The sequence below is a fragment of the Ramularia collo-cygni genome (assembly GCF_900074925.1).
Source record: "Ramularia collo-cygni strain URUG2 genome assembly, contig: RCC_scaffold12, whole genome shotgun sequence".
Taxonomy (NCBI): Eukaryota; Fungi; Ascomycota; class Dothideomycetes; order Mycosphaerellales; family Mycosphaerellaceae; genus Ramularia; species Ramularia collo-cygni.
The window spans coordinates 360,372-371,908 of NW_019716266.1; the positions used below are offsets into that span (position 1 = coordinate 360,372).

General features: G+C 52.8%; 5 protein-coding genes; 1 reads left to right on the forward strand and 4 right to left on the reverse strand.

The window, feature by feature from the left end:
• Window positions 1-148: 148 nt before the first annotated feature.
• Window positions 149-1,089, reverse strand: RCC_07658 (uncharacterized protein; the record flags this gene model as incomplete). XM_023772913.1 has 2 exons in its annotated part: window positions 149-959; window positions 1,013-1,089. 2 exons carry the CDS (start codon window positions 1,087-1,089, stop codon window positions 149-151), a joined length of 888 nt encoding a protein of 295 aa, XP_023628681.1.
• Window positions 1,090-1,894: 805 nt separating this feature from the next.
• On the forward strand, window positions 1,895-3,333 carry RCC_07659 (related to MFS transporter (Mch2); the record flags this gene model as incomplete). XM_023772914.1 has 2 exons in its annotated part: window positions 1,895-2,081; window positions 2,135-3,333. 2 exons carry the CDS (start codon window positions 1,895-1,897, stop codon window positions 3,331-3,333), a joined length of 1,386 nt encoding a protein of 461 aa, XP_023628682.1.
• A 1,097-nt stretch (window positions 3,334-4,430) lies between these two features.
• On the reverse strand, window positions 4,431-5,257 carry RCC_07660 (uncharacterized protein; the record flags this gene model as incomplete). XM_023772915.1 has 3 exons in its annotated part: window positions 4,431-4,726; window positions 4,780-4,959; window positions 5,014-5,257. The coding sequence occupies 3 exons, from the start codon at window positions 5,255-5,257 to the stop codon at window positions 4,431-4,433; spliced, it is 720 nt and encodes a 239-aa protein (XP_023628683.1).
• An 817-nt stretch (window positions 5,258-6,074) lies between these two features.
• On the reverse strand, window positions 6,075-7,787 carry RCC_07661 (related to 1,3-beta-glucan synthase; the record flags this gene model as incomplete). XM_023772916.1 has 2 exons in its annotated part: window positions 6,075-7,704; window positions 7,777-7,787. 2 exons carry the CDS (start codon window positions 7,785-7,787, stop codon window positions 6,075-6,077), a joined length of 1,641 nt encoding a protein of 546 aa, XP_023628684.1.
• A 917-nt stretch (window positions 7,788-8,704) lies between these two features.
• RCC_07662 (uncharacterized protein) lies at window positions 8,705-9,945 on the reverse strand (the record flags this gene model as incomplete). XM_023772917.1 has 2 exons in its annotated part: window positions 8,705-9,778; window positions 9,829-9,945. 2 exons carry the CDS (start codon window positions 9,943-9,945, stop codon window positions 8,705-8,707), a joined length of 1,191 nt encoding a protein of 396 aa, XP_023628685.1.
• Window positions 9,946-11,537: the final 1,592 nt, after the last annotated feature.

The window sequence follows — 11,537 nt, forward strand, 5'->3', positions numbered from 1 at the left end:
TTAGCGAGGCGTTGGTGTGGTGCATGGACATGGCAACAAAGAATTTGATCTATCTTCAAGAGACTGAACACAAATGAAGTAAGCCGATGGCAGCTTTCTTACTTTCCCTTCACAAACGAGTACCTTGGTCTTGCTTCGCTGTATTGGTCTACTCCGGCTTTCTGCCAAAACTAACATAAAACTTCATGTGCCACCCATTGGCTTCGGCAAATGCTGATCTGGTCTTTTGCAACAGTGCCTCCACTGCTTCCGGCTCAAGACCTACTGCACTACGTTTCGCAGCAACCTGGGCGACCTCAAGCGTGTCCTTTAAGAACCAATCCCCCATCTCCCGCAGCTCTTGCGTAGGCTGGCCTTTAGACCCAATGGGTAGCTTGAAAACCTCCCTCCCGACCTTTTCAAAGCCTGCTTTCTCCATCAACCCTTTGATCTGCTCTCCGCACTTTGTATGAATTTGGTTCGAACCCCAATCGGTCATCAAATTCTGCCAGACATCTAAGACCCGGTCTTCAGAGTCGTGCATGACCATATTGAGCTCTTGGCATTCAACCCATCCTCCTGGTTTGAGCAAAGAGAATAGCTTGACGATGTACTCCTCCCAATTACCAATGCCAGCTATCAGGAGACGACTAAAGATCAAGTCGAATGCTTGTCTCTCATCCAACAAGGGTCGAYCACCGTCTTCCGAGATCCAGTCCCTAGGGCTTTGCTGCAGAACGTTACCCTTCAAGAATCGCGCATTGGCCGGCTGCTCGCGAAGTTTTGGTACGAGAGAGAGATCAAGGCCTGTCACGGTGGCGGCTGGGAAGGAATCGGCCAGCCAGGTCGTCATGCAGCCTGTTCCACAACCCACGTCCAGAATCTCGGCGGGATTCGAGACTGGAGCCCGGGAGGGTCTTCTTTCAAGTATGACGGTGAGAGCTCTGTGCTGAGCCTCGAGTCGGGCATGTTCAGGAGAACTGCAAAACATCAATTGTCAATTTTGAACGTCAGACGGGCGAGAAGGACGAACTCGTTAGGAAGAAGGTATTTAGAGGAAGCGTCGGTGTGAAAGCTTCTTTCCTTTGGATCTTTCAGTTCTGCGGTCATTGTAATCGATTGTTGGGTCTGGTAGAGAGGATTCAGTAGAGCTGACTTGCTTGCGACTGCTAGATATGTGTTGGCGGGTCAGCTCTGTACATATGGGCGTCACTCGAAGCAATGTCGGCTGCTATCGGAGACTCAGAGCATGGTTTATGATGCTATGTCATCGCAGAACCCGCTTCTTGATCGGAATGTTCCATTCCAGCGAGGGGACGCCGGCTGTTAAACAGCTTGTGCTAGGGTGGCATGTAACGCGGAATATGATGCCTGTCTAGACGCTCGTCAAGGTTTACAACACCTTCGTGCATCAGAATGGCAGAACGCTAGAAGACGGCAGCTAGCAAACCTGGTTCCCACTGCTTCCGAGTATTTCTACTGGCGACACACCCTGTTCGAGGCTGCTAGGATTCGATATTGTAGCCTTCTACCACTCCAATGCACGAATGTGCTGTATTGGATGCTGCGAACACCTTCATCTCTGGAGTTCCGACATTCTCACTCTGGCGAAATTCGGTATGAGAACCTTCGTTCTTCCGTTCGAGTACTGGCTCAATCGACTTCATGGTACATACATGCATACACGGATGAGACATGTGAAGTGAAGGTTCGGTGAGTGCCTCAGGCCACCATCTCAACCTCTGACTCCTCCGATAAAAAGCACTTCTCCCACATTCTTGGCCCTGGATTACTTTGCCACATCAGGTCTTAGTACCTAGTACTCGCAAAGGGCGTACAGGTAACTCAATCTTCAGCATTCTATTCACAAGATTCTCTGGATGCGTTCATTTACTTCAACAGTGCTCACACCACCATGTCTCACCAAGATATCGTTCGCTCGCAATCTATTCGTAATCTGACCAGCACAGGCACTTCGCACGAAGACATTGACCTTCAAACATTGACCGGCACCGAGACTAACATTGCTCTCCGAGAAGATATAGCTCCAGATGGAGGCTATRGCTGGATCTGCACGGTTTGTGTCTTTCTCCTCAATGCCCGTAGGTCACCAGCAAGACGAGTTTCATGCACATCGCATACTGACTGCAGAAAGATACTTGGGGCGTGAACGCAGCGTGGGGTGTATTTCTTGCCTACTTTCGTACGCACGACACCTTCGCACGCGCAACACATTTGCAATATGCGTTAATCGGAGGGCTTTCCATTTCTCAGTCCCTCATGGTCTCTCCTCTAGTCGCCATTATGAATGAAAGACTAGGAACTCGAATCACGCTACTCGCCGGAACAATATTGATATCCTGTTCGATGCTTGCCTCGAGTTTTGCAACACAGGTCTGGCACTTGTTCCTAGCACAGGGTGCATGTTTCGGATGGGGAATGGGCATGCTGTACATCACCGCATCTTCGGTCCTCCCTCAATGGTTTCAAAGAAAGCGAAGTTTGGCCTTGGGCATCGCATCATCAGGTGCCGGTGTTGGCGGTCTGGCATACAACCTGGGAGTCGGTGCAGGCTTAGACAGCGTGGGATGGCGTTCAACATACCGCGTTTTGGCAATCTCTACCTTGGTGGTCAACTTGGCTTGTGCCCTTCTCCTCAAGGACCGCAACAAGTTCGTCCTCCCGACAAGCCGCGCTTTCAACCTCCGGGAGTTTGCACATGTCGAAACCTGGTTGATCACTGTTTGGGGAGTCCTGACTGAGTTGGGCTACATCACGCTGCTTTACTCACTGCCCAGTTATGCCCTCTCTATTGGACTAAACGCTAAACAAGGCTCAATCACCGGTGCTGCCCTCAACCTTGGACTTGCCCTTGGAAGACCCGGAATCGGTTACTTGTCTGACAGATGGGGACGCATCAACGTCGCGACCGTATGCACAGCGCTCTGCRGTACATTCGTCCTGGCACTCTGGGTTCCGGCAAAGTCATATGCACTTCTCCTGGTCTTCGCCGTCGCCAGCGGAGCGGTCACTGGGACTTTCTGGAGCTGTGTCGTTCCCGTGACGGCTGAAGTAGTTGGCATTCGCCGTTTGCCATCAGTCTTTGGGATGATTTGCTTACCTTTGGTTCTTCCGACAACTTTCGCTGAGCCAATCGCCCTTCAATTGGTCTCTGCTCAAGGCTACTTAAGCTCCCAAGTATTCGTTGGGTGCATGTTCCTGGGTGGCGCTGCTAGTGTCTGGATTTTGAGATCCTGGAAGATTGCTGAAGAGGAGAAGAGGGAAACGCTGGGAGGTGTCATGCCTCGGATGTGGTTGACGATGCATGGCCTGGTCACTCTGAAGAAAGTGTAAGAGAATTGTGTGACTGGGGATCCGATCTGAACAGCCTTGCGCGGAGTGTTTGAATTGAAGCAGCACCGGGACCAGACTGGACCATTGCAACAGAGAACCTACAGCACGAACAACGATACAAAACCACGAAGGTAATGATGGTACAGATTCTAACACTCAGATCAGGCTTGCCTCGGGAGATTCAACGATCCTCTCGGTTCGTTTCTTTCTCACGTTCCTCGCTTCGTGTCATACATCCTCTCCTTCGCTGCCAAACGAACCTCTCTGTATTTCTCAGCCGCCTGCCTTTGAGCGAGTGCTTCATTAATCCGTTGTTGAATTTGGGCTTCGAGGTGAGGCCGAATTAGCAATCGCTCTGCCCAGGTTTCCTCTATGCGCAACGAAAGAATCGCATTGCTGTTCATATTCTGGATTGATTGCGGCAGATTCCTCGTCGACCACGCGTTACCTGCAAGACGGTGTCGTTGATCCTCCAACGCGAATTGGTGATCGGCCAGTTCCCTTGAGCGTTGATCAATGGGCAGGTGACGCCTCGAGATGATCAGCTTATGCCACTGTTCAGGAGTGTGGCAGATTGTCTCTCCGGTATGGCTTTGTCGGCGGTTCCCTCGCTGATTGTTGCCCTGCTGATTGATCTTGCTACTCATAGTGGACGACTTGACGATTGGCGGGATGCAGGTTCAAGTAGTAGTACTCCTCAGGTGAGCGTTCCGGACTTAGCACTTRTGAATTTTGAGATAAGCAGTATGTGATCAATGTAGGGAGTTAAAAACAAAGGCCAAAAGTTGGCACAGGCCATATCTTTGCTAACATGTTATTTGCGGCGACCAACGTACAATCTGAATCTCATTCGACGGCAAATAATGACGGTGCCTAGGCGTCCGTAGTCTTGGTTCTCGTTTGACAACTGTATATGTTGTMATTCGTGGTAATCCGATAGTGGCAATGCTGTCCGAAAGGTGTGGACAGTCTCGACGATGACAGAGTTACGCATCCTACGACTCTTTGGAAAGATCTCATTGTTCGTCACTCCTCATACCCGAGCCTGAAAAAGCGGAAAGATCGAATCGTAGGAGGTCGCAATAAATAGATTGATATCAAACGCTCGTCGCGCTACCGATGAAAACCACCATAACGGCCGCATATGCAGCAGTAGAAGCCACGACATTCTCTTTTGACGCACTCGTGAGCGCCATGGCATTTGCGAAGATGATTGTGGCCAAGCTGGTCACCAATAATCTTGCAGTCCTGCTCGTGGCAAAAGCCATGATGATCATCGGGACGAGCATGCTGGCTCCACCCGCCAAGGCAACAAACAATCGATCGACCATCAGCGAAAGATTGCCGAAGCGTTCTTTGAGCGAAATGGCCAAGTCACGTTTGAACAAAGCACCTGCTGTGGTCAGCAGAGTCTCACAGTCTTCTGTGTAGTCGTTGTAGACGTACCGAAGAACTTGAGCAACCAATTCCGCCTCAGGCTCTCGTAGATCTCATCCAGATCCTTCGCCCTTTCTAGCCGACGTCTTACTCCATGGAAATCTAGACTTTTCGAGTCTATATCCTCCTCCTCCTCCTCAAACGCTCGGTCGCGGTTCTCGGTCGTCTCCAGGGCTTTGACTATCCGTGCTATTGGGGAGTTCAGCGCAGTCCCACGTGCAGCAGGAGATGATCACCATTTACAATAGCGCAGCAGCAGTTCCTCCAGCCCGTTTGGGAGGTCTACACCATTGCCATTTCCTACGCTATCCTCCAATTTTGTAGAGATGCGGTGTTCGAGATCCTTGATACAGGCAATATAGCATGGCTCGAAGCCAGAGAAGCGTATCTCTCCAGCTTCATGTGCTTTCTGAGAGGAAGCCCAGATGGAGGGTTTCTCGGGTGAGGACTGAGTGGTGATTGATTCTTGTGGAGCAATGCTTGCCATATCGAAGGATGTGTGTCTGTATATATTTGGACTGCGTCTGGTTGCAAGTACATGTATTGATTCAGTAGGCTGCGAGGCTTTGAGAGGAAAGAGGCCATCGAGTTTGGCAGGCGCATCATAAACCAATAAGCCAAAGCAGGTGCCTACCTCCTTTACCTCATGCTAGAGATACGAGCCACTGGGTACTTACAACAAGATACGCTGAATCTCGTCCACTCAATAAAGTAGTGGTTGGCTAGGTAGAGTTGATGTTTGGAACATGTGGTCCAGATTTATCGTTTTGCAAGATTCATACCTGCTAGCAAAATGCGCTGGCGGTTGATCAGCGATGCAACTGATTCATACTCCGTCAGCGGGTGACGTCTCGTCTAGAGCATGAGTACAACTTTTAGTTCGGGGCTGTTTGTGACTTACCTGACTGTCTAGATACCGAGCCCTCCCACACAGCCAAGACTCTTCAAGAACGTATACGTGCAGAGTGTCCTGATTTCCAATTGATGATAGCAACAGTAGTAGTGGTAGCTAGCTACATAGTCCTCCTCAACTCTTCACATCCCCTCTGCTCAGTCGTCTCATACAACTACGTGATAAGCGTAGAGCCTGTTCCTCGTCTCATGCTTCAACACTCGTCGTCAATACACATCAGCAGCAGCGGCGAAACCGCTCGCATCGCACTTGCGGGTTCCAGTAATCATCGCGCCTCCAACGCCATACGGGTAATGTCGATCCATATGATGCCGACCAAAGCCAAACGGCAGGCAAGCAGGCAATGCTAAAAGCAATCTCATTCATCATCCAATGCACAACCTCCACTCCCTCAGATCTTCACCTCCTTCATGTCATCGTCGTCAACCGAAGCTCCTCCCTTTACATCCCTCACGGGCGAGCCCTCCTCATCGCTGCTGCTGAGAACTTTGTTTCCCAGCCGACTCTTTGGCAAGCCCGAGCCGCTTTCTCTGCGGTCCTCATAGTCGTTTGGATTTGGAGTGTCGATTCCGGGAACGAGCTTCTCACCCTTCGACGCAGACGCAGACGCAGGCGTGTCGATTCCAGAAATGAGCTTTTCACTTGTCGTTCGCGAAAGTTCGTATGATGTGTCGACCGAGAGCGGTTGCACAGGCGAGGCTTCCTCCGTGACACGCGCCAGCGGACTGCCAACGAGGCCTCGTGGACTTGAGTTGYGATGAGCAGGCGCCTTGCCGTTCGCGAAGCGATGCGGTGATCGACCTCGATCTTCACGGGTGGGAGATCCGTACGGAGAGAATCCATTCTGTGCAGGTGAGACGTTGCTGTTGACACGTAGAGGACGCTTTTGCGGCTTCCGCCGACCATACTTCTGGTCAGCTCGCCAGCGGAGGATGTCAATGTATGCGGGTTCCACGCCTGGCTGCTTGAACTCGCGTAGCTTCAACTCCTTGGTGTCTTCGTCGATCCACCACTTGTCTGTGCTCATGTCGTCGGCGAGTGTGGCGAGGAAAGCCGACCATGACCGCGAGATCACATATTTGCAGTCGTAGTCGCGGCCCATGAGGATGACCTGACCCCACTTTCCAGCAGGTCCAGGTGCGAGATCAATAGCAATGTTGTTGCCGCCCCAATCGCGTGCGAGAGGAATCCAGGCTGGATGTGCGTATGCCTTTTGAATGGCGTTGGGAGGTTGTGAGTCCTGCTTGTCGAGCAGCTCGGCGCGCCATTGCGGGTTGGAATTGCTGTTGGGTTGAGCCTGTGCAACGGGAACGGCAGAAGAAGAAGAGCCAGCAAATGCCTTCAGTGGCGCCTGAGGGATCTCAAAGGTGCGCGACTCGGTCAGGTATTGCTCGTTGACGGTTCGCCACTGCTGCCATTCCTGCATGATCTCCTCGCAGTCCAGCAACATGCACCCAAAAATAACTCCTGTGGGTTGCCCACCGCGCTCCTGACCGTCGTGGATCTGCAACGACTCGCGTACCTCGATGGGTAAAGTGCAGTCCAGCTCATGTTCCAGCTCGTTGACGTCGTTGTGCGTAGCGGCCTCGCCCAGATTCTCCCACACCTCTTCGTAGTTGTCCTCTAGCCAGCGGTCGATACGTTTCCATGAGTGTCGGACAGGCGGCGGCGGAGGTAGACCGTCGTCGAAGCTCTGCATTTGAATTTCGCCAACCCCGATACTTTGCATCTCCGACTTCCCGCCGCTATTGCTTTGTAGACTGCGGCGGTGCGGAGACTGGTATCCTGGACTCGAAGTCCCGTTCGCAGAAGTTCCATGACTGACGAATCCCCCGCCGGACTCCAGATCAAGGTCCTGGCGCGAATCGAGTGCGGCGTTGAGGTTGCCAGACGACGCGCTGGGTCCGGAGCGCGATTGGGACAGCGGCTGATGCTGGCTGCTTCGGTACGGCGAGTCTGGACCCGCATGTCGGTCGTTCGAGGTCATGGTGTGCCAGAAGGAGCGCCATTGCGCGGTTATCCTACGGTTCATTTATTAGCACATGGGGAAATACGAGACCGGAGCGGCAGCGCCGGGTCGACATGGCACTTACGCGGACGCCATTGTTGGCGGGCGGGTCGTGGACAGACGTCGGTGGTAGGGACTGGCGAGGATGTGCGGAGATCGTGACCGCGCGAGTGCGGGTTGTTCAGTGGTGAGGAGCAGACTCGATGTCGCTCTACTGGGCTTTGAAGTTTGAGAACGGGACAAGTCCTAGTTCATACAGGGAAGGAGACGGGACGCGCCCCTGGATTTTCGCCGATGAGCCTGCGACAAAGAGGTACAGTCGAAACGGTTTGGCCGTTGTGGAGGAAGGACGGAGCGTGGCGATGCTGCTTGGTGGGTCGCGGGTGATGCAAATAGATATGGTGTACTCTTTTGCAATGCTTTGTTGTCACAAACAACAACAACTCGCCAATCTTCCTTCGAACTTAACCCTTGATCAGGTACAAGCCAGCCCTAGCGTGATCAATGTCTTACTCTTATTCGRTGCTGCACTCCACTCCGTCGTAGATGATGTAAAGGTAGTCACGATGGGATCCTGACTGCGAGTTGCTACGTTTGCTCTTCAATCGGAAATCGCCGTCTGATCGTCTGCTAGCTCTACTGTCCACTTCGATCCAGACATGGTGGTCGATAAGAAGTGTGAAGTACTGTGTCCATCATCAACGTGAAACTTGACCTCGAACAAGCTCAGGGTAATTCGGCTGTCGAACTAATGGCAAATAGGAGCGTTAATTACACTTTTACCTAATATCATGCTATCCACGTGCAGCATGGATCTCATCTCTCACCTCATGCCTTATCGCCCGCTTTCCCAACACCCGTGCATATCTATCTCACCCGCCTTTCTACACTGGAACAGAAAATGTATCTCCACAGAACGATGCAAATGAGACCGTCCAGCGCCCTATTGCATAGCAGAGCGCTGCAACAACGATTGTAGGGTAAAATTGCAATCACAGAGATGTTCTACATTTTCAACCACTGGCGACACGACCAGGCTTCACCAGCCAGTCCATAATATCTGGCCTCCCGCGGCGCTCCAGCATCACGTCCCGCGCCTCGCGCAGCTCCTGGATCTTCGGAAGCAAGCCCACGCTATCCTTGAAGCTGGCCTCGCCACGCAAGAGAGGGTCGACCGCCAGCAAGCTCATCWCCACTTCCTTCAAGCCCGGAGTCTCGTATTGGCGCGAGATTCTCAGCTCTCTAGGATCCTTTCCGATGGGCCAGTTGAAATTCTCGTTGGCAGAGAGCTTGTAAATGATGTGGCCGAGCGCGTACATATCGACGGCAGAGGTACGTGAATCGAGGAACCGTCGATAGACATCGAATGTGTCGATGTCCTCAAATGAATGGCCATCGTAGATGGCGACATCTTCGGGAGCATGGAAGACCCAAGTGCCTGGTCCAACGTTGTTGTTTGTGGTGCCCGCGACCACCGCAGTACCCCAGTCGCCGAGAACGATGGATGGAAGGCCGCTTTTGGCTGCTTCAGAAGTGTCCCAGCGAAGGAATGTGTTATCTTCTTTGACATCGCCGTGCACCATCGACGTGTGGTTCTGGTGCTGTATGTACTGACCACCGCCGACATGGCGCAGTCCATGGTGGGTGTATGCGAGGATGTCGACCATCTCGACCAAGACATGGAGTAGGAAGGGCTCCTGAACCGTTGAACGACGCTTCTGGCGGGTGTAAGCGATCTGGCTAACCAGGTCACCACCGTTACAGTAGGCGAAGCGCATCATGAAGCGACCTGGAATCATGTCGGCATTGACCTCGAGAAGCTCCACGATCCCCGGGTGTGGTCTGATGTGGTCAAGGAGCGCGCGGGCCTCGTTGGGGTAGTGCCAACAGATGGTGTCCTTCGGCTTGAGATTGCGATAGTCTCGGACTCGGACGGGGAACGTGTACTTGACTACGGATCTCTCAGAGGTGTTGGGGTTCTCAGTGATGTAGACTCTGGCCTCTGTCGCGTCGGAGAATTCGTGGATGATCCAGTGCGCGGCATAATGGTCAAAGCTAGTCCGCTCGTCGAGGTAATCTTGCGGCAGCTGTTGGAGAATGTCAGTCGCGGTATGTCAACGGGTCCTGCTTCTCTTACCTTTCTGCCATCTCCATGAAAGATGCTGCCGCCAGCAGACTTGGATCGTGTGGTAGTTGGTTGCATGGAGGACACAGTGCTCGTGCGAGGCTTGCGCTTCGAGCAGATGGTCTGCATTATGCGGCGCTTGCTAGTGTCCAGCGTGCTGCAGCGACTTGACTGTCGAGTCCGGAGGCAAGGACGGACGTTCTGCTGCTCGGGCAAGATTCAGAGACAGCGGCTGATATGAGCGTCTAGGGGTGCAGACTAATGTCGAAGGGATCCGAGATCAAATGGCGACGGCGACGATGCAGTTCCGACGATGCGTTCGGCGCGCATCAGTGGTACAAGCTGGAGCAGGAGTGCAGTCTCGGGCCGTCGCACAGTGCCGTCAGTAAGTGAATGAACAGCCCCCTCTGCTGAGTCTGTTAGCTGTCCGCCATCTTCACACTCGACCACTACGAAGCTTCCTGGTTGAGCTTCGAAAGCTCCTGCGCTCCCTTACCGGTAAAGGAGAGCTATGTTTATGAGACTGATGTATGCTGGCCACCAGAGCCAAAAGATAGTAGAAGCGATCTCTCTCGAAGACACTTTCACGGCTCTGCCGCGCCGGTCGAGTATTCTCTTGCTATGAGCAAAGGTCACAACCCTGCACGCAGCTGCCAAAGGCTTCTGCAAAAGCACTTCAAGCAAGCTACCAGCATCGCGGCGGCACGGTATGGTAGGGCCTCTGTGCCTAGTGAACATCTTCAACCACGAACGGTACGCTTGTCAAAAGCCGATCACAACGCAGCCTTCGTTATGGGACCTTTAGGGGGCTTGAGCCAGTCGAATTCAACTCACTATTGAGTGGCAGCGATGCAATACCGCGATGCTGAATGTAGCTGAGAAGGCTAGGAAGACCGATTGATGCATGCGATTCTCATATGTCACTCGAATTGTCTGTGGCAAGAAGAATTCTCCAATGTCAGATTGGGGAGCCTCAGCGCTTCCCCTGATTTGATGCTATACTATTAACAGATTTAGGCATCAGGCATGATCTTTCAAGCATGAGACGGTTGTCACGATGTCCAGACTCTCTCCTGTACAGAGGCGTCCGTCCACCAACTGCGAAACGATACCGGCATGCCTGATTGAGTCCCTGTCATGCCCCATGAAGCCGGCGTGCGGAAAACGCTCGCTTTTCGATCGATACTGGTCTGCCAATCAATTAGCTTGAAACGCCAGAAGGGCGCTCGTACGACCTCCTAGCAGGCTGTGTTCCTGGAGCGTCGACTGGTRCAGTTCCAGACGTTTGATGGACTTTCGTGCCTCCCATACTGATTGCCGCGAGAGCAAGCAGGCGGACAGCCTGACCTTGGCAAGGTGGGACCTGAGGGGTCGCAGTATGCCTCCGGGGTCACGCAGTCGGCTTCACCAGCTCCCGGTTCGCTCTGTTGAAACAGAACATGCCGGTCACGATCGTCTTAACGATACTAGCCAACAACACAGTCAACCCTGTGCTCACATATCGATAAGCTGGCGCTCCAATGAAACTCCCAATGACTAGTGTGACCAGAAACACGACTCTCCGATTCCTTCCTCTACCGCGTTGATCCGTGATGGGAGCGAAGAAGTCCGGGTCGACGAAAAGATCGACGTATGCGGCGGTRGCTTGTGTTGTTGGTATCTCCGGTATGCCCAGCTGCCTGCTCAGCGTAACTTGCATGCCACTCGCGAAGGAGAGGAGA